The 26679-nt window shown below is 41.6% G+C and overlaps 2 protein-coding genes across 4 annotated transcripts in view; one reads left to right on the top strand and one right to left on the bottom strand.

The window, feature by feature from the left end:
* Positions 1-1684: 1684 nt before the first annotated feature.
* NDUFB1 (NADH:ubiquinone oxidoreductase subunit B1) lies at positions 1685-9213 on the bottom strand. Of its 2 annotated transcripts, none has more exons than XM_032287602.1 (3): positions 8906-9213; positions 2760-2904; positions 1685-1798 (listed from the first exon to the last, which is right to left on the bottom strand). In XM_032287602.1, exons 2-3 carry the CDS (start codon positions 2897-2899, stop codon positions 1762-1764), a joined length of 177 nt encoding a protein of 58 aa, XP_032143493.1. In that variant the 5' UTR covers positions 2900-2904; positions 8906-9213; the 3' UTR covers positions 1685-1761. The 2 variants fall into 2 exon arrangements, with proteins under 2 accessions (XP_032143493.1, XP_032143494.1); XM_032287603.1 differs by lacking the exon at positions 8906-9213 and adding an exon at positions 4538-4598.
* Positions 9214-9221: 8 nt separating this feature from the next.
* The window catches only part of CPSF2 (cleavage and polyadenylation specific factor 2), a 37598-nt gene continuing 20140 nt past the window's right edge, over positions 9222-26679 (top strand). The window contains exons 1-8 of one of the 2 annotated variants that reach the window (XM_032287601.1): positions 9222-9391; positions 13624-13687; positions 15639-15823; positions 18791-18950; positions 19029-19134; positions 19612-19741; positions 22326-22441; positions 25939-26126. In XM_032287601.1, coding sequence (XP_032143492.1) covers positions 15675-15823; positions 18791-18950; positions 19029-19134; positions 19612-19741; positions 22326-22441; positions 25939-26126 — 849 coding nt within the window. In that variant the 5' untranslated portion in view covers positions 9222-9391; positions 13624-13687; positions 15639-15674. The remainder of the gene's footprint in view (positions 9392-13623; positions 13688-15638; positions 15824-18790; positions 18951-19028; positions 19135-19611; positions 19742-22325; positions 22442-25938; positions 26127-26679) is intronic. The other variant, XM_032287600.1, reaches the window with a different exon arrangement.

Genomic DNA, 26679 nt, shown 5'->3' with positions numbered 1-26679 from the left:
ATAAATATACCCAAGTTTCCTTTTTTTTTTTTTTTTTTGAGACAGTCGAACTCTTGTTGCCCAGTCTGGAGTGCAAGGGCATAATCTCAGCTCATTGCAGCGTCTGCCTCCCGAGTTGGAGTGACTCTCCTGTCTTAGCCTCCCAAGTAGCTGGGATTACAGGCGTGGGCCACCATGCCCTGCCTAATTTTGTATTTTTAGTAGTTTCACCATGTTGATCAGGCTGGTCTTGAACTCCTGACTTCAAGTGATCCATCTGCTTCACTGCTTTAGCCTCTCAAAGTGCTGGGATTACAGGTATCAGCCACTGCACCTGGCCCTTTTTTTTTTTTTTTGAGACATAGTCTTGCTCTGTCGCTCAGGCTGGAGAGCAGTGGCATGATCTCACCTCCCTACAACCTGTGCCTCTGCAACCTCGACCTCCCGGGTTCAGGGAATTCTCCTGCCCAGTAACTGGAACTATATGTGCAGGCCACCATGCCCTGCTAAGTTTTTTAGTAGAGACAGGGTTTCATCATGTTGGCCAGGCTGGTCTCAAACTCCTGATCTCAAATGATCCCACTGCCTCAGCCTCTTAAAGTGCTGGGATTACAGGCATGAGCCAGCCACCTTCTGGACTCTGATCTCTGAGGCAACCACTGAACTGCTTCGTTACTACAGATTGCTATTTATAACATTTTATATTTACATAAATGGAATCCTATAGCATGTATTCTTTATCTGGCTTCTTTCATTCAGCACTGTTTGAAATTCATCCATATTATGTATCAATAGATCATTCCTTTTCATTGCTGGGTGGTAGTTCACGATATGGATTCAACACAATTTACCCATTCATTTGTTGATAGACATTTGAGTAACCTCGTTTTTGGCTGTCATGAATCAAGCTGCTATGAATATTCAGGTAAGTCTTTGTGCAGACATATGCTTTCATTTCTCCTGGGTAAATAACTCAGACTGGGATGGCTGGGTCAAGTGATAGGTGTATGTTTAACCTGAAACTGCTAAACTTATTTCCAAGGTGTTAAAACCACTGGCAGCTACATTTTATATTCCTGCCAGCAGGGTGTGCCTTCTAGCTGCTCTACCTCCTTGCTAACAATTAGTAGTCAGTCTTTTAGATTTTAACCATTTCATTTTTTTAAATTTAATTTTTTTTAACACAGAGTCTTGCTTTGTAACCCAGGCTGGAGTGCAGCAGCATGATCTCCACTCACTGCAACCTCTGCCTCCTGGGTTCAAGCAATTCTCCTGCCTCAGCCTCCCAGGTGCGGGGTGAACGAATAGAGCAATGATGGCTGCCGCAGCCTTGGATAAGGGGGAAAGGGTACTTATGCCTGGAGCAGGGGAGGGTCGCCCCTGTTGGTGTGTCGTCCCTTATTGGCTAGGGTTAGACAGCACAAGCTAGACTAATCCTGACTGGCTATTTTAAAAAGAGCAAGAGTCCGAGCTGGAGTGGCAGGGTGGGTGTTTCCACGAGCAGGAAAGTGACTGGGATGAATCAGGATGGTGGGGAGGAGGAGCGGATGTGAACTACTGATTAGAACCTGGGGAGAAGGTTGTTAACTAGAATTATGAGGAAGTTAAACATTAAAATAGAGAATTAAAGAATAAGAGAGCTGAACATACTGACATACTGATTCTTTGAAGAGAAACTTGAGATTCACTATAACAACTACCTTCGTATGAGAGGAAAGACATTTCACGTTTTTATTTCTCTCAGAACTTTAAAATGTTAACACTGCATCCATCAGCCAGTCTTTACTTCCAGGTATATTCTTCATTGGGTCGCAATTCCCTGTGCGGAAAGCAAAAAAGGAAGAAATGGAAAAAGTGAAAATAAAATTTTGATAAGAAATTAAAGGGGAAGTCAGTCAAAATTTTTATTTTATTTTTTTGAGACGGAGTCTTGCTCTGTCGCCCAGGCTGGAGTATAGTCGCACAATCTTGGCTCACTGCAAACCCCACCTCCTGGGTTCAAGCTATTCTCCTGTCTCACCCTCCTGAGTAGCTGGGATTATAGTCCTGCGACACCACATCTAATTTTCCATTTTTAGTAGAGATGGAGTTTCACCATGTTAGCCAGGCTGGTCTTGAACTCCTGACCTCAAGTGATCTGCCTGCCTCGGCCCCCAGGGTGCTAGGATTACAGGTATGAGCCACCATGCCCGGCCAATATTTTATTTTCTATTAAACTGATCCATTTAAAAAATTTACATATTCAATTCATCATACTCATTCTTTTCTCTCATGATTTTAACCATATCAGCTTCATTTTTCTGGGTTAAAGAATTGTAATTACTGGCTGGGCGTGCACTGTGCCCAGCCTATATCATGTCTTTTTTTTTTTTTCTTTCTTTCTTTTTTTTTTTTTAAACCTCTGCTTTGCAAACTTCCTCTTCAATATCATGTCTTAAGTAAGATAATATATATGACAATGTATGTGGAAGCTGTATCTAAGTTAGGCTTTGGTCAACTGCTTTTAAACTGTTTCATATTAAAATGCACTTTGAATTAAAATAAGAGGATACTTTCAAAGACCTCAAATAGCCTATTCATAAAATGGAGACTGTTTACATTCTAGAGGGAATCATGTTGTTTTATCCAAGGATTCAATAATGAACAAGACTAAAAAACAGTATAATTTGAATCTAAGTCCTCAGGGGGGAAAATTACCCCTTCTATTTATTTTTGGCACCTATTAAAAAGAATATTCCCCAAATCTGGCCAATTGCCGATTTAAAAAAATGCAGACTAACCTTTTATATAACATACTCTTGTTCCGGAAGGCAGTTAGCTTTTCATCATTCTTTCTGTCAAGGTAACATCCAAGGACAAATCCCATAGGGACAAAAAGAATAACCCACTGGTCCCGCACAAGTTGAAGGAAGCTCACCATGATCGCTAAAAGAAAAAAAGAAAATATCAGAAATACAACCCCCGCTGCTTTTTTTGAGAGGGAGTCTTGGCTCTGTCACCCAGGCTGGAATGCCGTGATACTATCTCAGCTCACTGCAAACTCTGCCTCCCCAGTTCAAGCAATTCTCATGCCTCAGCTTCCTGAGTAGCTGGGATTAAAGGTGCCTGTCACCACACTGGGCTAATTTTTAATATTTTTAGTAGAGACGGGGGTTTTACTACATTGGCCAGGCTGGTCTTGAACTCCTGACCTTGTAATCTGCCTGCCTAGGCCTCCCAAAGTGCTGGGATTACAGGCGTGAGCCACTGCACCTGGACTTTTTTTTTTTTTTTTGAAATAGCTTTTAAATTGCACCCGGGCTGGGCGTGGTGGTTCATGCCTGTAATCCCAGCACTTTGGGAGGCTAAAGTGGGTGGATCACTTGAGGTCAGGAGTTCGAGACCAGGCTGGCCAACATGGCAAAATGCTGTCTCTATTAAAAGTACAGAAATTAGCCAACTGTGGTGGTACATGTCTGTTATCCCAGCTATTGGAGAGGCTGAGGCAGAATTGCTTGAACCCAGGAGGCAGAGACTTCACTGAGCCAAGATTGTGCCACCACACTCCAGCCTGGGCGACAGAGCAAGACTGTCTCAATAAAATAAATAAATAAATTGTACCTGAAACAGGAAGATGATAGACATAGATGTAAGAGACAGGTGTTAAAAGCATAATAAGCCTCTCTGCTTGCCTGGCATCAGAATGTAGTGTAATGCTTAAAAATCTAATTGAAGATTATATACGGGACAATGATTAATATAAAAATTACACTGTACCAAGTCTATTTATTAAATTTTACTTATAGCTTCACTAGTGATGTGATAAGATACAAAAACTGTACTTGCCAACAGTTGATTGTTTGCACCCTCCTCATGCTGTTTTGGAACCTTTTTTTTTGTAAAAGAGACAAGGTCTTACTATGTTGCCCAGGCTGGAGTGCAGTGCTATTCACAGGCACTACAGCTCTCAACTCCTGGGCTCACGTATTCTTCCTGCCTCAGCCTCCCAAGTAGCTGGGATTACAGGCATGCACCAGTACACCTGGCTCTGGTTACGAACTTTTACATGTGTAAAACATTTAGAATTTCTTGCAATGCAAAAACAAATTGAGTAATACAATTTTGCCAGAAGTGGAATTCTTTAGGTAAAGCTATAATTACTGAAAACTAATTTTAGAAGGAAAATTAAGATATGAGAGGAAAAAAAAAAATCTATATTCAATAATGTCACAGTAGATCTGAATATCAATTACTCTATAAAAGGTAAAGGGGCTGGGTGTGGAGGCTCACACCTGTAATCCTAGCACTTTGGGAGGCTGAGGCAGGCAGATCATGAGGTTAGGTGTTTGAGACCAGCCTGGCCAACATGGTAAAACCCCATCTCTACTAAAAATACAAAAGGTAGCTAGGAGTGGTGGTGCATGCCTATAATCCTAGCTACTCAGGAGGCTGAGGCAGAATTGCTTGAATTCAGGAGGCAGAGGTTGCAGTGAGCTGAGATGGTGCCACTGCACTCCAGCCTGGGGGAAGAGACTCCATCTCAAAAAAGAAAAACAAAAGGTAAAGGAAGAAAACTTCCTTTTACAGAATGACTACTAGGTGGCTCATGCCTGTAACCCCAGCACTTTGGGAGGCTAAGGCGAATGGACTGCTTGAGCCTAGAAGTTTGAGACAAGCCTGGGCAACACGGCAAAACCTTGTCTCTACACAAAGTCAAAAAATTATCTGGGTGTGGTGGTAGATGCTCGTAGTCCCAGCTACTCAGGAGGCTGAGGCGAGAGGACTGCTTGACCCCAGGAGGTGGAGGTTGCAGTGAGCTGAGATCACAGATCACCTGGGTAACAGAGAAAGACGCTGTCTCAAAAAAAAAAAAAAAAAAAAAAAAAGAATGACTGCTAGGTACCAGAGCCATCATACATTTCTATATGTAATGTGAAATAACTATTATCTACATTTTACAGATAAGAAAATAGCTTAATCCTTCAGACATAGACTCATGCCATAAAAAAAAAAAAAAAAAAAGAAAGAAAATAGCTTAATCCAAATAGCTATTCAAATTCAGCTTCACTCTACAGCTTTGGTTCCTATTATATTATAGCTCGTGCCTAAAAAACCCCTCCCTGAATTGATGTTTATGGTACTTAAAAGCTTTTAAATGCTGAGTTCGCAGGAGGTGGACGAGGCGGAATAGAACTATAGGGTTCTAAACTATAGAGTTTTCTGTATCTGAAATGCTTGGGACCTGAAGTATTTTGGATTTGTTCAGATTTTGAAATATCTGCATATACATGAGCTATCTTGAGGATAGGACCAAATTTAAACGTAAAATTCATTTGTGCTTTATATAGATACCTTATACACATAGCCTGAAGGTAATCTTTTTTTTTTTTTTTTTTTTTGTTTTTTTTGAGACGGAGTTTCGCTCTTGTTACCCAGGTTGGAGTGCAATGGTGCGATCTCGGCTCACCGCAACCTCCGCCTCCTGGGTTCAGGCAATTCTCCTGTCTCAGCCTCCTGAGTAGCTGGCATTACAGGCAAGCACCACCATGCCCAGCTAATTTTTTGTAGTTTTAGTAGAGACAGGGTTTCACCATGTTGACCAGGATGGTCTTGATCTCTTGACCTCGTGATCCACCCGTCTCGGCCTCCCAAAGTGCTGGGATTACAGGCTTGAGCCACCGCGCCCGGCGCCTGAAGGTAATCTTATATGCATTTTTTTGTGTGTGAAAGTTTCACTCTGTCACCTAGGATGGAGTGCAGTGGAGTTATCATAGTCCACTGCAGTCTTGAACTCCTGAGCTCAAGTGATTTTCCCACTTCAACCTCCTGAGTAGCTGGAGCTATACATGCTAATTAAAAAAAAATTCTTAAAAAAAATTTTTTTTTGTAGCTCTTGCTATGTTGCCCAGGCTGGTCTCAAACTTGTGACCTCAAGTTTCAGATCTGGGGGCATTTTGGATTTTCAATATTCTGATCAGGGATGCTGAACCTTTAATAATTATCATGTGGAAAATAAATTGCACTAATTCAATAAAAACATAGTTGGATTGCCAATTTTCTGTAAAAATTTGTATATACAGAGGAAGTCAAAACACACCTGTGTGCATTTGGACCTAAATTAATAAATCATGTACACTGACTGAGAAGACCTATCATCGTACAAAGACAATCAATACATTATTGTTGTCAACACTTGCTCAGCACTAAGCTGTGCTAGGACTATGTAGACTAAATTTCTGCCTCTCCTCCAACACTGGGTGGCATAGTTATCCAATTCATACTTCTTTCTCTCTTTTTTATTTTTTGAGACAGAGTCTCACTCTGTGGTGCAGGCTGGAGTGCAGTTGTGCAAATTCAGCTCGATGCAACCTCCGCCTCCTGGGTTCAAGCAATTCTCTTGTCTCGGCCACCATGCCCAGCAAATTCTCAGCCGCGCCACCATGCCCAGCTAATTTTTGTATTTTTAGTAGAGATGGGGTTTCACTGTTGGCCAGGCTAGTTTCGAACTCCTTACCTCGTGGTCTGGCCACCTTGGCCTCCCAAAGTGCTGTGATTACAGGCATGAGCCACCGCACACCTGCCTGGCCATACTTTTCTTTTAAAAGGAAAGGTCTTGCTCTGTTTCCCAGACTGGAATGCAGTAGCATGATCATACCTCACTGGAACCTCAAATTCCTGGGCTAAAGTGATCCTCCTGCCTCAGCATACTAAAGCTCTGGGATTACAGGATTGAGCCACAGCACCTGACCTCACAATTCAAATTATTTCTCAGACTTCCAAAGTGTCTGGTTTAGGAAGTGGTCATGAACTTAAAAGTCACATAATTATTATATACTGTATTTTATGAAGTGTAATGCTACACATGTTCCAGTATATCACTGGTCTAGAAAATTATGATAGCGGTTAAGGATATTTAAATAGTTAATTTACAACGGCCATCAATTTGTTTTATGTTCTAGTCTATTATTTACAGCTGGAGTTCTTAAACTTGACTGTACATCAAAATCACCGGAGGAGCCCTTTTCAGTCTAGGGATTTCTTGGCCTTACCTCCAGGTGAGGCTGCAAAATCTGTACTTAAAAGAACTCCCCCATAGATTTTGATGCAAATGGTTCTTGGACATATAAATGTAAGTGTAATCAACCTGACTTTATTTCCTAAAAGATGGTGCCTTCATTAAGCAACATTATTTGTATTTATATCTTTAGGTACTTTTTGTGATACAGACCAAGTGGCCACGTTAGCCGCTTATTTGCTTTATAATCTTGAGCCAGGCAAGTGTGGGAATAATGAGTGCCTCAAATAAGATAAAGTTGGAAGTACTAAACTGCAAAACACTAGACAATACATGTCTCTGTGTTCACAGATAATTTTTTGTATTTTTAGTAGAGACGGGGTTTCTCCGTATTGGTCAGGCTGGTCTCAAACTCCAGACCTCAGGTTGTCCACCCACCTCCGCCTCCCAAAGTGTTGGGTTTACAGGCGTGAGCCATCAGGCCTGGCAAGAGCTGAATCTTAAAGCACTGCCAGGCATCCTTCTTGATGCTTTTCATAATTACCAACTTATATAATCCTCACAATAACACTACATACATCTTAGCTAATACAATGTCCCCAAAGCAATAGGCTTATTTTTTTCATATGAAGAAATCCGGGGACAATCCTGATAAAGTAATTTGCCTATATTCACAGACGCAGGTAAGTGGCAGAGCTGTGATTAGTACCCAGGCAGTCTGGCTCCATGGTCTCAAACTCCTGGGCTCAAGATACTCCCATCTTGACCTCCCAAGGTGTTTGGATTACAGGCCTGAGCCACTGTGGCCCAAGCTCTTGTATATTACTGTCTCTCGTACTAAGCACAGAGATAAACATTCATATCAATCTCACTTTTTTCTTATTTTTCCTAATATTCTTCTTCAACCCCATGTTTTCCCTCACTCAACCACTAGAAAGAAAAACGCATCTGGTGTATACCTTTTTTATAAGTCACTCCAAATTCACATTGGAAACAAGGAGACACTGTCTAACCAGTCCCCGCAGCACTTTAGATGTATTGCTTAAAAACTGTCGATTTAACCTGTGAAAACTTTGCAAGATGCACGGAAGGAATAAAATTATTTGACGCCTGGAACTCCTTGAGGTCTTGGAAACCAAGATCGATTTTAAATACTACGTTTTAAAAAAAGCAAAAGGTTGGTCGGACGCGGTGGCTCACGCCTGTAATCCAGCACTTTGGGAGGCCGAGGCGGGCAGATCACCTGAGGTCAGAGGTTCGAGACCAGCCTAGTCAACATGGTGAAACCCTGTCTCTAGTAAAAATATAAAAATTAGCCGGGCGTGGTGTTCGCCTGTAATCCCAGCTACTCGGGAGGCCGAGACAGGAGAATCACTTGGATTCGGCAGGCGGGGGTTGCAGTGAGACGAGATTGCGCCATTGCACTCCAGCCTGGGTGACAAAAGTGAATTTCTGACTCAAAAATAAAAATTAAAAAGCAAAGCAAAAGGGTAAGCACATCATTTTGGTGCGACGAGTCGGTTCAAGAGGATTGCGGGGGAAGACAGCGAGGTTAGCGAGGAGACAGAAGGCTGGGACTTGGACGAAATTACGCTGCTCGCTTCAGGCCAGATGGTAGGATCGCCGCCGGTCTCCTCTCCAGTCCGGCTAGCGAGCGGTCACTGGGTCACATCTCTCCGGACGTTTTCTGCTATGAAAGCCTCAGAAAACCCTTTCCAAAAGCTCCGGCCTGGAAACCCCATCCCCCACCCGGAGAAAACCTTTCCCTTTCTACTCATCTTAGCTAGGAAGGCCCAGGGAAGCGCAGACTACCCCTCCACACACGCACAGCACCGAGGAACTGTCTAGAACCCTCCTCTCCACCCTCGCCAGGACCCCTCCACCCTCGCCGTCGTCGGTGGTACCGCGGCCGCCCAGGCTCCCCAGACCCACCTGCAGATCCAGTGGCAACAGCGAGCGGACACCCCAAGGACAACGGAGAACTCAGCCACCGGCTCCAGTAGAAGCTGCGACCTCGGGACTTGCCATTCGCCGCGTCCGCAGGGAGCAGAGGGGTGGCGCCGGCAAATCACACTACTTCTTCCTCCTCAGGGTTGACTCCTCTCATTTTTTCTTAGCTACTAAACATTACCAATAATTTCTGAATAAAACTTGGCTCAACGCCGAAGAGGCATGCAGGCCTGAGCGCCGTCTTCTTCCGACAGCCCTGTGCCCACCCCCCGGAGATGGTCTCGTCCTGGGTGCTCTTTGCTTCCGCCGCTCGCCTCCAGCTCCAAAATGGCGGCCGCCACTGCGGGGTTTCTGCCGGTCGGTGGTCCCCGGCGCTGCTGAGTCAGCATCGGCTTTTCTCCCTCTTGAACCTGGATTCGCCTAGGGGTTGGGAAGGGAAGTGGACGGCACTAGGGGAGGCCAGACGAGGCAAGTGAGGGCGGGAGAAAGGAGCGAGCCTCTGGCTGGGGGAGGCGGCGTCATCGGCTCTCCGGGAGTGGCGGGCCCTGTCTCCGACCCGGTCTCCCCAGAGTACGCGTCCCCCGGCTGCGACTGTCCCGGCCGTTTCCGGCAGAAGTGGTCAGCGAGGGAAAGAGAAGTGACTTCTCCATGGGTCTCAAGCTTCTGGCTGTTTTGCGGCAGCCCATGCGGTTCCCTCCCGGGATCTCCTTCCCTCCTTTCTGTTTCCCTGTGCTTTCCCCTTTCATCTCGCGGCGCTGGAGGAGTTAAACCGACGCCAGCTTTGGGTCCTTGGCCTCGTGGCTGCGGCGTTCTCAGCCTCCAGCGCTCGGACTCTTTCCGTCGTTTTGGGTTGAGAGACCATACCACGGAGGCGTCCTTTTTGTTCTTCGATTCCAGAGACCTTTCGGATATTTGTACCATGCTGTACTAAAAGGGTCTTGGCCCTCCCAGCCCTCCCACCATCGCCCTCAAGCGTTTCCACTATCACTGTGTAGTCCCAAGTCCTAATTATTTTGACTTCGTGCTATTTTACGTGCTTTTTAGAAAACAAGAGGTCAGATTAGCTCCAAGCCCGGCAAGTCTGGCCTCCTGTGACCAGGTGAACCTGAGCTATCATTTATACCCATTCCCATATTTATTTATTTATTTTTATTTTTAAAAAGTTTTAAAGAGAGATGGGGTTTCATCATGTTGGTCAGGCTGGCCTTGAACTCCTGACCTCGTGATCCGCCAGCCTCGGTCTCCAAGAGTGCTGGGATTACAGGTGTGAGCCTCCGCGCCCAGCCCCATCCCCTAATATTTAGTTTTGCAATCCTGTTAATCTCTCTCTCTCTCTCTCTCGCTCGCTCTCTTTCTTCTCTCTCCCCCAACCCTTCTTTTCTTTGAAACGGCGTTTCACTATGTTGCCCAGGCTGGTGTCGAACTCCTGGGCCAAGAGATCCTCCCATTTTGGCCTGTGCCGGGATTACAGGCATGAGCCACCATACCCGGCCTTGCAACCCTCAACTGACCGGGAAGAGACTTCCTGCTAAGTGAGCTCCGAGGCTAACCCAAACTCTTCTGTTTTCCCTTGGATTTTGCTTAGTTCACCTTAGTTGTCATCAACATGCTCAGTCATGATTTTTTTTTTTTCCTTTTCTTTTTTGAGACTGACTTTCGCTCTTGTTGCCCAGATGAAGTACTATCTGTCAAAACCAGGACCCTGAGGGAATTTATGATATGAGGCTGGAGTGCAATGGCGCGATCTCGGCTCACCGCAACCTCCGCCTCCTGGGTTCAAGTGATTCTGCTGCCTCAGCCTCCGGAGTAGCTGGGATTACAGGCATGCACCACCACACCCAGCTAATTTTGTATTTTTAGTAGAGGCAGAGTTTCTCCATGTTGCTCAGGCTGGTCTTGAACTCCCAGCCTCAGGTGATCTGCCTGCCACGGCCGGGATCCCAATGTTGGGATTACAGGCTTGAGCCATCTCGCCAGGCCACGGTCATGATTTTTTATTCTTTGAGATGGGGTCTCGCTTGTCTTCCAGGCTGGAGTGCAGTGGTGCCATCTCAGCTCACTGCAACTTCCACGTCTTGGGCTCAAGCAGTCCTCCCACCTCAGCCTCCCAAGTAGCTGGGGTCACCAGAGCAGCCACCGCGCCTGGCTACTTTTTTGTGTCTTTAGTAGAGATGGGGTTTTACCATGTTGCCCAGGCTGGTCTGGAACTCGAGTTCCCAAGGTGTTGAGATTACAGGTGTGAGCCACTGCACCCAGCAACATGCACGATCATTTGATCATTATTGAGAGGGCAAGTTAACTGTGATAGATATTTGCGATGAAGTACTATCTGTCAAAACCAGGGCCCTGAAGGAATTTATTATATGATGAGGTTTCATTCCTTCCTGCAATACCCATTTATGCCATCTTGACCACTGAGCTTGGCATTGGATATACAAAGATGATCACTTTTACTCCTTTATACATTGGACATCCATTCAACAAATATTGTTCGTGCCCCCTTTATAACAAAATAACTTTGCCTAGGGCAACAAAAAAGCTTTGTAAAGGAGTAAATATTTGAGCTGGTTCATTAGGATGAAAAGGAATTTGCTGAGCTCAAAAGGAGAAGGTAATTCTGGGATTCAGTGCAGAATACAGAGCTTTGAGAAGCTTTAGCATACCTAGGGAGAATGGGATAACAATCTGCTTGAGCGTTTAGTGCAAGAGTGATTGGTGAAGGAAGAGGTAGGTTAAGATCAGCTTTGGAGGATCTTGTTTTCCAGTAGGGAGTTGAGATTTTATTCAGTAGTTAGCAGGAATCCAGTGGATATTTTGTGCAAGGAGTGGGCAGGAGGATACTTGTTTTTTTAGGATGGTCTCTGACAGCTGTATGAAGGATCAACTGGGAACAGGAAATCTAGATGAAAGGAAATTTTCAATCATTCAGGTAAGGCAATGAGTGTCTCTGTGGAGGCACGACAGTGAAGGAGGTCAGAGAGACATGAAGTAAATGTCACATGGGATTCACCTGGTCACTGCCAAGTTGATGATAAGAAGGTGACTTGAGTTTTTAATCTGGGAGAGTAAATGTTTGGCAATACCCTTAAAATCCAGTCAGAGACGTACACAAAAATAGGATGGTGCCAACCTGCACCTGAGGGGTGACAGAACACGATGTTCTATCTAGTGGAAGGCATTGATTTTTATGTCTTGGAGTCTAGATCTGCACTATTACAGTAGCCACTAGCCACGTGTAGCTACTGAGCACTTCAGATGTGGTTATTAGTCTAATTCAAATGGGCTGTCAATATAAAATACACACTGGATTTTGAAGATTTAATATGAACATGACTTCATATTTATGTAAAATATTCAACATGATTACATGTTGAAATAATATTTTGGACCTATTGGGTTAAATACAATACGTTAAAATTAATTCCATCTGTTTCTTTTTCACTTTTCCATGTGGCCATGAAGAAATTTAAAAGTACATTTGTGGCATGTATTATATGTCTGTTGACAGAGCTGTTCTAGTCTATACTAGATGTGGGAATTTGTAAGGAGGTGGAATATGAGCTGGGCCTGAAGACATTGAGCAGTGATGTCAGGATGACTTCCTCCATTGCCAGTTAAGGCATTCGGTTTGTCTTTTCTTAAGCAGTACTTCAAAGATTTCTGAGCAAGGGGTGATATGTGCAGGGTGTTTCTGAAGATGAATCTGGTAGCAATGTTTAGGTTGGTTGAAGGGAGGAAAGACTGGAGGCAGAGAAACTGAGAAACCCAAATGTAAGGTAATGAGGCCCTTCCTGCATTAGGGTGCTGGCAGTAGAAATAGAAAAGGAACGATAGGCAAAGCGTTCCTGAGGGAAGAATGATCAGGAGCTGGTAATCGACTCTCAGAAGTGAAGAATCAGCATGTAGCATTTCAAGCCTTCATTATTTAGATAGCAACTAATGTATTGATGTCACAGAGCTATAAAATACATTTGAGACTGAAGAAATTTGGTCCCAGGATAGAATCAGCAAAGTTAGGAGGGAGTGGTCCATTAAATACTTTCTGTTTTTTTCTCCCTGCTTTCTGTATCATCTTATCAATCATACACACCAGCTAATTTCCCCAAAATACAGAATTACCTGTATCATACCATCTTTCTAGTTGGCAATGAATCTTAAAATGTTTCTGTTTCCTGTAGGACTAGGTTCAAAATTTCCAAGGCCCTTTATTATATGGCCCCTTACTGTTCATTAGGCCTTTTATTTTTTGCTTTTGTGAATGTGTGCAGGCTAGTTTTTCCACTGGTACTTTAAAAGTTTTTACTCAAAAGTGCAGAGATCTGAGGTTTCTGGTACTCTTAAGCTTTCGTTTTGTGGCTTTACTCCTGTTATTCCTGTTTTGAGTACCTTCTCTTTGTTTCTACCATGTCTTACCAATCCTTAGTGAGTAATCTTAAATCCCACCTCTTCTGTGATTCTCAATAACATAAGGTTATGTCAGCTTAACCTTCCTAAATATTTTTATGTCTTTTATTATTTTATCTGTTTATGTAAGCTTAAGCTTCCTAAAATTATGACAAATCTCTTTTTCAAAAAAGGACCATACGTTATACCACTTGCTGCTGCTCCTGATGTCTTAGGGCAAGATACAAGTTAAACACCATAATTATAAACAGTGAAATCATAATACCACATTCATAAGGCTCTTATTTATTTTTTAGATTTGTAAAGAACTCTGCAGAATTCCTGGTGTTTCATCATACATACGACTGATATCAGGTATCAGTAAGTAATGAATGTTTAATAAAGATACAGCTTTTTTAATGAACATTTGTAGTAAAAATATCGCTGTGTCTGTTGAAGTCTTGATCTGTCTGCAAATAAGTTTTAACATGAACTTACTCAGTTCTAGCTGCAAGATACTTTGCATGTTACTTCATAACCTAAATGAAGGAAGTAGGAATTAAGGAAGATTTAAGTAGAAAAGAGTTTCCTTTAGGCCATTAATATAATTGTGGCACAGTAAGCTTTTTGGCAAGGAGAATTTCCAAGGCCCTTCCCCAAATTTTATTTATGAACGTTTTTCATCAAATAGAGAATTAATGTCCCACACCTGTAAAGCATTTTGGGAGGCCCCGGTGTAGATCACTTGAGCCCAGCCTGGGCAACATAGTGAAACTCTGTCTCTACAAAAAAATTAGCTGAATGTGGTGGTGTGTACCCGTAGTCCCAGCTACCCAAGAGGCTGAAGTGGGAGGATCACTTGAGCCCAGGAGGCTGAGGTTGCAAATGAGCCATGATTGCACCACTGCACTCCAGCTTGGGTGACAGAAAGATCCCGTTTTAAAAAACAAAAACAAGTCAATATATTTTAAATTTTAACTTACCAACATTTATTGAACAAACACTATGTGCAGGGATGTGCTCATGTACTAAGGATACAAAAATGGATCAAGAGAGCTCTCTCAAGCAAGGGCAAATACATGTAAATAGGTTCCGGTTTATGGTGTGGTAAGGACAATGAGCTTATTTAATACTAGCCATGCCCCATTTCGTAATTTATCTACTACCACTGTCTGTTAGGCACTGTGGAGGCACTGGAATGTAACTGTGATCAAAATAGAGAAGGTCTTTACCATTATGGAGTCCACATTCCCGTGTGGGCACAGGTGGAGAGAAGATGACAGACAAAGCAAGTAAATAAATAGCAATTATAGAGCACTAAATATTTTGTAGAGACAGAGTCTCACTACATTGTCCAGGCTGGTCTCAAACTCCTGCCTCGGCCTCCCAAAGTGCTGGGATCACAGGCATGAGTCACCGTGCCTGGCCTCTAAATATGTTCATGTTATGTGTTCCTGAAATACATGTAGTAGGCTTCCCAATTTGCATTCCATCAGATATATGTTGATTGTATGTCAGGTTCTATTTGGGAGTTGCAAACATAAGATGCCACCTCTGTTTTTCACTTGCTCACATTCCAATGCAAGGATTCTTAATGTTAAACTCCCTGAAAAGATTGTGAATTTCTACATGTGTATGTACTCTTGTTTTTTGTTTTGGTGTGTTGAGAGTTGGTGGAGGAGAGGGGAAGGGCCATAGGTTTTTACCAGAGTCTCAAGGACCACTGGTCTAACTAATAGGAGGGAAAGGCATATAAACTAATCATTGTATTAACAGTGAAATGAGTGCCATCACAGAGCAAGATAAAAAGTAACAAATTCACCTTCAAGGATGAGATAATTAATTTCTAAACATTTATTTATTGAGGAACTTGGATGCAGTAGTATCTGTTATGGGTAATTTATACATCATTTGAAATACTTCAATATACTTTTTACATATATATTAATATTAATGTTTTATAGGCTAAGATACATAGGTGAGGAAAGGTTAATTAACTTGCTTCAAATGACATAGGAGTAGATTCATATATCGCCCTATTTGATTGCAACATTCACTACCTTTTATTAAACCCCACTGGGGGGCCACTAAAGGACTCATTGTGTCTAAGATTATGTTTGTGCTTTTAAACTTGACAGTGACTTAATAAGCTTGCTTTCAGTTAAAAAATAAATAAAAAACTTGGCAATGATGGAAATGGGCCTTTGAACTGCTTTTTGTGTTAATGGAATTTCTATGCACTTAAATATTTGAAATAACTTTAATCAATTTGTCTATTATATATGTCAGACTGTGCTTTTATGTTTAATTATGTTTTCATTTCCTTTGAAAGATCCTTTTAGCCTGCTGTCTCTGGACCAAAAAAAAAATGACATCTATTATCAAATTAACTACCCTTTCTGGGGTCCAAGAAGAATCTGCCCTTTGCTATCTTCTCCAAGTTGATGAGTTTAGATTTTTATTGGACTGTGGCTGGGATGAACACTTTTCTATGGATATTATAGATTCCCTGAGGAAGTAAGTTACATTTCATAATTTTAGGTTTTCATTAAATCAATTTTCTTTTCTCTAGTATAATACCATTTTGATGTGATAAATGTTGCCTTTTTACACTAGTTTATAGCAAAAGGCTTAATTTTACTTATGCTAAAAAGCTATAGTGACCATTTTAACTTGTAAAGTTTTGATTGAATTATAAGCTTTGCTTGTTGAAATTCCGCAAAATCTTAAGCTAATGGATTTTAGTAGAAATTGTTGTGTGCTAATTTTTGGAGAGAACAAGAATACCTAAGAATTTGAGAAGATGAAAACACTTTCCATGTGAAAGTTCTGTAGTCAGATCACATTAGCTTACTTTCTAGATCTTTTGATGTTAAACACTGTGAACTGGTTCTCAGAGTGACCATGAGATACTGATTTATTAAAAAAAAAAAAAATCAATTATGGGCCAGGCACGGTGGCTCCCGCCTGTAATCCCAACACTTTGGGAGGCTGAGACGGTCAGTTCACTTGAGTTCAGGAGTTCAAGACCAGCCTGGCCAACATAGTGAAGCCCCAGCTCTACTAAAAATACAAAAATTAGCTTGGTGTGGTGGTACACACCTGTAGTCCCAGCTACTCGGACTATAGGCGCACACCACCACACCGCCACCACCAATATAGGAGAATTGCTTAAACCTGGGAGGCAGAGGTTGCAGTGAGCTGAGGTTGTACCACTTGCACTCCAGCCTTGGCAACAGAGCAAGACTCTGTCTCAAAAAAATAAAATAAACCAATTATGTTTTCAGTATTATACTAATTTTGCAAGAAAAGAGGATTTAAATATGTATATATATACATGTTTTTTTTTTTTCCTGAGACAGAGTCTTGCTCTGTCACCCAGGCTGGAGTGCAGTGGCAAGATCTTGGCCCACTGTAACTTCTGCCTCTCTGGTTGAAGCAATTCTCCTGCTTCGGCCTACTGAGTAGCTGGGATTACAGGCATGCGCCATCGTGCCTGGCTAATTTTTGTATTTGTATTTGTATTTGTATTTATTTTTTTTGAGACGGAGTCTTGCTCTGTCACCAGGCTGGAGTGCAGTGGTGCAATCGCGGCTCACTGCAACCTCCGCTTCCTGGGTTCAAGTGATTCTTCCGCCTCAGCCTCCCAAGTAGCTGGGACCACAGGCACGTGCCACCACGCCTGGCTAATTTTTTACTTTTTAGTAGAGACAGGTTTTCTCCGTGTTGGTCAGGTTGGTTGGAACTCCCAACCTCAGGTGATCTGCCCACTTCAGCCACCCAAAGTGCTGGGATTACAGACGTGAGCCACCGTGCCCAGCCAGTTTTTGTATTTTTAGTGGAGATGGGGTTTTGCCATGTTGGCCAGCCTTTCCTGAACTCATGACCTCAGGTGATCTGCCCGTCTCGCCTCCCAAAGTGCTGCAATTACAGGCGTGAACCACTGTGCCCAGCCAATAATAATTTCTGAAATTCTAAGCTAAGCTCACGCCTATAATCCCAGTACTTTTGGAGGCCGAGGTCGGCAGATCACTTGAGGTCAGGAGTTTGTAACCAGCCTGACCAATGTGGAGAAACCCCGTCTCTACTAAAATTACAAAAATTAGTTGAGCATGGTGACACATGCCAGTAATCCCAGCTACGTGGGAGCCTGAGGTAGGAGAATGACTTGAACCCTGGAGGCAAAGGTTGCAGTGAGTGGAGATCGCACCATTGTACTCCAGCCTGGGCAACAAGAGCGAAACTCCATATCAAAAAAAAAAAGGAGTTAAGCAAGGCTGGGTGCAGTGGCTCATGCCTATAATCCCATAACTTTGGGAGGGGATCACCTGAGGTCAGGAGTTTAAGACCAGCTTGGCCAATATGGTGAAACCCTTCTCTACTAAAAATATAAAAATGAGCCAGGCCTGGTGGTGGGTGCCTGTAATCCCAGCTACTTGGAAGGCTCAGGCAGGAGAATCGCTTGAACCAGGCAGCAACGGTTGCAGTGAGCCAAGGTCATGCCAGTGCACTCCAGCCTGGGCAATAGAGCCAGACTTTGTCTCAAAAAAAGAAATAGCATGCAGGTTAGCTATTAAAAATCAATTTATTTGTGATATCTATTGTTCTATTTTGTTTTTGTTCTTGTTTTTATTTTTAGGCAGGGTTTCATTGTGTCACCCAGGCTGGAGTGCAGTGGCGTGATCTCAGCAAGCTCAACCTCCTGTGGTCAAGTGATCCTCCCATCTCATCCCTCTGAGTAGCCGGGACTACAGGCTCATGCCACCATACCTGGCTATTTTTTTTTGAGGGGGATTTTTTTTTTTTTTTTTTTTTTTTTTTTTTTTGTGTGAGACGCAGTTTCACTCTTGTTACCCAGGCTAGAGTGCAATGGCGCGATCTCGGCTCACCGCAACCTCCGCCTCCTGGGTTCAGGCAATTCCCCTGCCTCAGCCTCCTGAGTAGCTGGGATTACAGGCACGCACCACTATGCCCAGCTAATGTTTTGTATTTTTAGTAGAGACGGGGTTTCACCATGTTGACCTCGATCTCTTGACCTCGTGATCCACCCGCCTCGGCCTCCCAAAGTGCTGGGATTACAGGCTTGAGCCACCGCGCCCGGCCTGAAGAGGGGGATTTTTTTATAGCGATGGTATTTTACCATGTTGCCTGGGCTAATCTTGAACTCCTGAGCTCAAACAATTTGCCTGCCTTGGCCTCCCTAAGTGCTGGGATTACAGGTGTGTGCCATCACACCTGGCTTTTTCTTCTTTTTAAAATGTGTCTACAACCATATATTTAAGTGTGCCTTATACCACCGTTTTTATAGCTATGCAGAGCACAGGTAGTAATAATTGAAATTCACAGGTAATCATAATTTTAGGTCTTAGTTTTGCTCTTTACCCCAGCGTAGTCTTCAATCCAGAATTGGTGAATAATTTTGAATATCCTGCCTTTACCCTTAAAAAGATTCAAGAAGTAGTCCTTTGGATTGTGTTCCTATAGGCATGTTCACCAGATTGATGCTGTACTGTTGTCTCACCCCGATCCTCTCCACCTTGGTGCCCTCCCGTATGCTGTTGGAAAGTTGGGTCTGAACTGTGCTATCTATGCAACCATTCCTGTTTATAAAATGGGACAGATGTTCATGTATGATCTTTATCAGGTAATTTAAGCAGTTTGAAAAATTTGCTAGCGCTCCTTCAGTGGTTATTTTTCACCTTTATTTGTTTTATTCTTTTAGTCTCGACACAATACAGAAGATTTTACGCTCTTTACGTTAGACGATGTGGATGCAGCCTTTGATAAAATACAGCAGCTAAAATTCTCTCAAATTGTAAATTTGAAAGGTAAAAAGAATTTCCAGTAGTAAGTTGTTAGACGAATGGGGTTTAACTTGCTGGAAAATACTGACGAGAATTTGGAGTGAAAATTATAGGCATTATGGTCTGAAGAATAAAGAAGGTGGCACATTCTGCCTTGATACAGAACTCTTAATTTCCATTTGAATTTTAAAAATTTCAGAATAAATGCTAACAAAATGTTAATAGCTCAGGCCTTTTCATATTTAACTTAAGACTCATTTAGTGTTTACTGTGTATAATAAAAGTTAACGTGGTCATTTCCTCCTCCTCAGAGCTTACAGTTAGGTTGAGGAGACAGAGTAGCTGAGATGGCTAAATGTAGTGACTGGGATAAATGAAGTGCTATGGCAGCAGAGTAGAAAATGACTGAATTCTAGCATTGGACATTAAGAGTTTATTATTGAACTAACCTTTCTTTAGGGTTATAAAAGAAATCTGAGTATTATTATCTTGTTGACATAGGTAAAGGACATGGCCTGTCTATCACACCTCTGCCAGCCGGTCATATGATAGGTGGAACAATATGGAAAATAGTCAAAGATGGAGAAGAAGAAATTGTTTATGCAGTTGACTTTAACCACAAGAGGGAGATGTAGGTATATCAAGGCGAAAGCTAAAGGAAATACAATTGGTGTTATTTTTTTCTTTGGAGGGAAAATCAGAAACACAGTTTTGTTTTGTTTTTAATCAGAAATGTGGAGCAATTTAAAAACATCAAATAGGGGATGTTTTCAAAATAAATTATTTGCATAGTAAGGGGAAAAGTTTGGTATAACACATAAGAGATTTTAAAAATTTACATGTAAGTAGACACTCTACAAAACAGATATCTCCCTGGAGATGTTGCAAAGGAGATGAATTTTTACATATTAAATTACCTGTTCTTGACCTGCTGTTTAACAAAACTTTGTGGATGGGGTTGTTCTTTTGTTTTGTAACGTGATATGGGTTGGCTTTGTGTCCCCACCCAAATCTCATCTTGTAGCTCCCACAATTCCCATTTGTTGTGGGAGGGACACAGTTGGAGATGACTGAATTATGGGGACAGGTCTTTCCCATGCTGTTCTCATGATAGTGAATCGGTTTCACGAGATCTGATGGTTTTAACAACAAGAGTTGCCCTGCATGTAATGTAATTACCATCTAACATAACTGCCCTGTATATTCAAAGTCAGTTCCTTTGAGAGAGAACACAATGCTAGTTACTATTTTATATAGTTTATTTGGTACCCAGAGCATTACTATAAAATATTTTGGTGTTTAGTCTCTTACAGGCTTATTTTGTTTTATCTGTACATTAAGTTCCTAGGTATTTTGTGTTACATTACAGTAGCCTGAGGATCTGAAATGTTTAAGAGAAACAGACTAAATTTTAGACACTTATAACTGTAGATTAATGAGAGATGGCTATGTGAAAAAATGGTATTGAATTCAACCATTTTGGAAAAAAATCAATTTGTGTCTTTATATAACAATAAATTTCAGATGGATTAGAACTAAATAGAGACGAAGTCATATTGGTGAGTCTGAGCTCTGATTTGGAAAAGACTTTGTAAGCGTAGAGGTAATGGACGAAGTTATGAAAGAAAAGTTTGATAGGTTTGATGACATACAGGTTCAAATATCTGAAACAACAAATTAAAAAAAAAATCAAACTAGGAAACAAGTTGCCCCAAAATTTATAACGTAGATATAAGATCAGGTATTAATTGATTAATGGCTGGGTACGGTGGCTCATGCCTGTAATCCTAGCACTTTGGGAGGCTGAGGCGGGTGGATCATGAGGTCAGGAGTTTGAGACCAGTCTGACCAACATAGTGAAACCCTGTCTCTACTAAAAATACAAAAAATTAGCTGGGTGTGGTGGTATGCATCTGTAATCCCAGCTACTCGGGAGGCTGAGGCAGGAGAATTGCATGAACCTGGAAGGCGGAGGTTACAGTGAGTCAAGATTGCGTCATTGCACTCTAGCCTGGGTGACAATGCGAGACTCTGTCTCTCAAAAAAAAAAAAAAAAAAAAAAAAGAAAGAAAGGAAAAAGATTAATAAAAAATAAAAAATATACCAGTTGCAAGATAGACAAAAGTTATAAAGTCAAAAAAGAGAAAATGTAAATGATCTTTTTAATTAGATATCATTAAAATTACTATTCTTATTGATATTTTTATTTATTTATTTTTTTGAGACAGAGTCTCACTCTGTCGCTGAGGCTGGAGGCACAATCACTGCTCACTGTAGTCTCAACCTCCCAGCTTCAAGCGATCCTCCCACCTTGGCCTCCCGAGTAACTAGGACCATAGGTGTGCTCTACCATGCCTGGCTATTTTGTGTGAGATGAGGTTTCACCATGTTGCCCAGGCTGGTCTTGAACTACTGGGCTCAAATGATCTGCCCACCTCTGTCCTCCAAAGTGTTGGGATTACAGGCATGAGCCACTGCACTAGGCCAAAATTATTTTTAAATAGTGAGTTTCTTCAGGGAAGTATGTAGAGTTGGTTAGTCTTTTTGGTTGAACTTCTCTGGAAAAGATTAAATCTTTCTGGAAAGCCTTTTAGCGGTACTATGTATTGTAGTCTATACATTTCTAGGAGTGTGACCTAAAGAAATAATCAGAAATGTAATTGAAGCTTTTTCTAAAAATGTTCTTTGAAAGATTATAATGGCAAAAATAAATGACCTAAATATCAGTAAAGGGAAAGGATCAAATAAATACAGTGTAGACACAATAAAATGTTTTTGTAATTGTTAAACATTTAGTTTAGAAAAAAATTTTTGTGTCATGGGTAAAAACCAGGATATAGAAATGAGTATATAGGAATGTATATGGGATACCAGCTTTGTAAAATACATATGTATGTTAGTACCATAAGGCAGGGCGAAAAGAAAAATTAAAAATATATACGTGCATAGAAAAACATATGCTTAGAAGGGTGTACACCAAAATATTGTATCAGTTATCTCTGAGTAATGGTACTCTGGAAGATTTTTATTTTCTTCTTTATACTTTTTCTGAAGTATAAGAAATCTTGCTAGATTTCTTATCAATAAGCATGTCTAATTTACAGTTAGAGAATGGAACACCTTATAAATGAAGCTGCTTGTTTTTTAAGTAAGAGAAGCTATTATTGTTTACTTGAAATGATATTAAATATTCCTGTTCTTAAACTTTCTTATAGCCATTTAAATGGATGTTCCCTGGAAATGCTAAGCAGGCCCTCCTTACTTATCACAGATTCATTTAATGCTACATATGTGCAGCCTAGAAGAAAACAGAGAGATGAGCAGCTTCTGAGTATGTATTCTTTAATGTCCTTATTTTTATTATTATTATTATTATTTTGTAACTTTTTGTATATTTGGGGAATACAAGCACAGGTTTTTTGTTTTTTTTGAGACAGGGTCTTGCTGTGTCATCCAGGCTGGAGTGAAGTGGTGCGATCTCAGCTTACTGCAACCTCCGCTTCCCGGGTTCAAGCAATTCTCGTGTCTCAGCATTCTGAGTAGCTGGGATTACAGGTGTGCACCGTCATGCCTGGCTAATTCTTGTATTTTTAGTAGAGATGGGGTTTCTCCATGTTGGCCAGGCTGGTCTTGAACTTCTAACCTCAGGTGATCTGCCTGCCTTGGCCTCCCAAAGTGCTGGGATTACAGGTGTGAGCCACCACACCTGGCCACAAGTAAAGGTTTCTTTTTCTTTTTTTTTTTTTTTTGAGATTGAGTCTTGCTCTGTTGTCCAGGCTGGAGTGCAGTGGAGCAATCTCAATCTCAGCTCACCACAACCTCCATCTCACGGGTTCAAGTGATTCTCCTGTCTCAGCCTCCCGAGTGGCTGGGACTACAGGCTCACACGACCTTGCCCAGCTAATTTTTGTATTTTTAGTAGAGATGGGGTTTTATTATGTTGGCCAGGCAACTCACTGGCATATGTCTATATATAAAGACCTCATACAAATCTATTAGAAAAATACCCTCTAAAAGAAAATGAACAAAGAGATAAATGATAAATGAGGGTACAAATAGTCCACTAATTTTCAGGTGTTTTACACTATAATATAGTAGGCCATTGCTGCTTGCTTCATCTTATATTCTTTTTTTTTTTTTTTTTTTTGAGTTGGAGTCTTGCTCTGTTGCCTAGGCTGGAGTACAGTGGCATAGTCTTGGCTCACTGCAACCGCCACCTCCTGGGTTCAAGTGATTCATCTGCCTCAGCCTCCCGAGTAGCTGGGATTACAGGCATGTGTTACCATGCCTGGCTAATTTTTGTATTTTTAGTGGAGACGGGTTTCACCATGTTGGCCAGCTGGTCTTGAACTCCTGAGCTCAGGTGATCTGCCTGCCTAGGCCTCCCAAAGTGCTGGATTACAGGCGTGAGCCACTGCACCCGGCCTTATACTCTTTTTAAATAAGCTATATGGGATCTCAGCAGGGAAAATTAGATTCCATTTTTAAACATGTTTGCAACCATTGTTTTAGTTTATCTACTTTAAAGTATAACTATTAATAATACACTGTGTTGTGCTAATTTTAAGAAGCTCGAGCCAGACACTGTGGTTCATGCCTGACATTGTAGTCAACACTTTGAGAGGCTGAGGCAAGAAGATGGCTTGAAGCCAGGAGTTTGAAACCAGACTGGGCAACATAGTGAGACCCCATCTCTACCAAAAAAAATTTTTTGGCAGGCATGGTGGTACAGGCCCGTAGTTCCAGCTGCTTGGCAGGTGGGGGTGGGAGGATTCCTTGAGGCCAGGCGTTTGAGGCTGCAGTGAGGTATGATCACACTACTGCACTTCAGGCTGGGTGACAGCGAGACCCCGTCTTAAAAAAAAAATTAGCAGCTCTTTAATTCTTATTTTTGCTAGAGTTCAGTTTTATCACATATTTCCAAGGGGACTTTCATATAGAGCAAGGAAATTCATAAAGATAGACTTCTTAGAAGGGACTATGATCTATATTTTATTCTATAGGGATACATACATACAAACTATATATTATACATAGTTGGGCCTCTGTAGCCGCTATTCCACATCTGAAGATTCAATTAACTATGGATTGAAAATATTTGAAAAAAAATAAAAAATGATAATGCAATAATTTAAAATAAGTGAAAAAAAATACAGTGTAACAGCCATTTACATAGCATTTACATTGTATTAGGTATAAGCAATCTAGAGATGATTTAAAGTACATAGGAGTATGTAGGTAGGTTATATGCAGATACTTCTTTTTTTTAGACAATGTCTCTCTCTGTTGTACGTGCTGGAGTGTAGTGGTACAATCACAACTCTCTATAGCCTCAAACTCCTTGGCTCAAGCAGTCTCCCTCCAGCCTCCCACATAGCTAAGACCACAGGTGTGTGCCACCACGCCTGGCTAATTTTTTTTTTTTGAGGTGGAGTCTCACTCTGTCACCCAGGCTGGAGTGCAGTGGCGAGATTTTGGCTCACTGCAACCTCTGCCTTCTGGGTTCAAGTGATTCTCCTGCTTCAGCCTCCAATGAGTAGCTGGGACTATAGGTGCATGCCACCATGCCAGCTAATTTTTTGTGTTTTTGTATTTTTATTTATTTATTTATTTATTTTGAGATGGAGTTTTGCTCTTGTTACCCAGGCTGGAGTGCAATGGCGCGATCTCGGCTCACCGCAACCTCCGCCTCCTGGGTTCAGGCAATTCTCCTGCCTCAGCCTCCTGAGTAGCTGAGATTACAGGCACGCACCACGATGCCCAGCTAATTTTTTGTATTTTTAGTAGAGATGGGGTTTCACCATGTTGACCAGGATGGTCTCGATCTCTTGACCTCGTGATCCACCCGCCTCGGCCTCCCAAAGTGCTGGGATTACAGGCTTGAGCCACCGCGCCCGGCATTATTTATTTATTTTTAAATAGAGATGGGGTTTCACCGTGTTAGCCAGGATGGTCTTGATCTACTGACCTCATGATCCACCCATCTCCACCTCCGAGAGTGCTGGGATTACAGCTGTGAGCCACTGTGTCTGGCCAATTTTTTGTATTTTTAGTAGAGATGGGGTTTCACTGTGTTAGCCAGAATGGTCTCGATCTCCTGACCTTGTGATCTGCCCACTTCAGCCTCCCAAAGTGCTGGGACTACAGGCGTGAGCCATAGTGCCTGCCAGTTTTTTTATTTTTATAGAGATGTGATCTCCCTATGTTGTCCAGGCTGGTCTTGAACTCCTGGGCTCAAGCCATCCTCCTGCCTAGACTTCCCAAAGTGCTGAGATTACAGGTGTGAGCCATCATGCCTGGCCACAGTTTTATATGAGGAACTTGGGCATCTGATGTTTTTGGTATTTGTGGGGTGTCCTGGGGCCAGTACCCATGGATACTGAGGGATGACAGTATTATAATTATGTGAGTGTGTATATGTGTGTATATAAATTTCGGAATTTATCATAACAAAGTTCATTGGGGTGGATAGGCGAGATCAGGGCATCCCGGAAACACCAGGCTGGTTACATTTGGCCTAGTCATACAATTTCCCCAGTGATACACCATTTTCTATGTGTATTTTGATGTATAAAATGTTGAGGACTACTGATTTATAATTTTTCAATGAAAAAAGATTGAGCGTTAATGACACTGAATATATGAAGAGATATTCAGCAGAATTAAAAGCAGTTGTAATGACCTGAACAAAATTCTTTCATTTAGTACCTAGCTTAGTGTAGTTGCTTATTTGTAAATTACAGTCTTTCTAATTAAAAAAGGGAGATGAAATTTAGTTTTGTAGCATACTATTATGTACTATAGGGATTTTACATTCTTGTTTTCTAGCAAATGTCCTGGAAACACTTCGAGGTGATGGAAATGTTTTAATAGCAGTGGACACAGCAGGCAGAGTTTTGGAACTTGCTCAACTTCTGGATCAGATTTGGAGAACTAAAGATGCAGGATTGGGTGTTTACTCATTGGCACTCCTGAATAACGTCAGTTATAATGTGGTGGAGTTTTCTAAGTCCCAGGTTTGTTTTCATGTTATCACTTGTAATAAAGAAGTTTGGGACAGTGATTGGGTTCCTGGAAGTGAGTGTCTTAATTGTTTTTTTGATTTTATTTTTCTTTTGAAGAGATTGTTAATAATGGTGATAACTTGCCGTTAATCATTTACTGTTCTGTGTGCTTTAAATGTATTATTTCATTTAATCCTTATATATTCTGTTAAGTAGTTTTTGTTTTTGTCCCTGTTTTAAAGATTAGGCAAATTGCTTCTCTTCTAACTCTTAGTATCTCAATCTGTAAAATGGGGACAAAAATAGAACCTACCTCATAGCATATACATGTTAGAATTCATTTTTCTTTCTTTTAAATAAGCTCTTTGCCTTGAAGTAGCAGTCTCTGGGAGTAAGGTTTTCACTTAGAACATATACCTTGCCTTTTCAAAAAGATTTAAGGCAATTTATGCGTGAAATATAATGCAAAATTGGTTTTTGAGGGTATGAAAACTAGGGTGGGAGAATCTAAAGGGAAATTGAAGCAGAAAATAAGCTTCTCGTCAAAACAGTACAAATTTAAGCA

This window comes from Sapajus apella, unplaced genomic scaffold (assembly GCF_009761245.1).
Source record: "Sapajus apella isolate SASKATOON/1434 unplaced genomic scaffold, GSC_monkey_1.0 scaffold20, whole genome shotgun sequence".
Classification (NCBI taxonomy): Eukaryota; Metazoa; Chordata; class Mammalia; order Primates; family Cebidae; genus Sapajus; species Sapajus apella.
This window is presented reverse-complemented; position numbering and strand designations above follow the sequence as displayed.

Excerpts from the sequence above, each read along its gene's own strand:
- NDUFB1 (XM_032287602.1), bottom strand. The coding sequence starts at position 2,899 with ATGGTGAGCTTCCTTCAACTTGTGCGGGACCAGTGGGTTATTCTTTTT. Across the intron at positions 1,799-2,759 it reads AAGAGTATGTTATATAAAAG|GGAATTGCGACCCAATGAAG; the intron begins GTTAGTCTGCAT and ends CTTTCCGCACAG.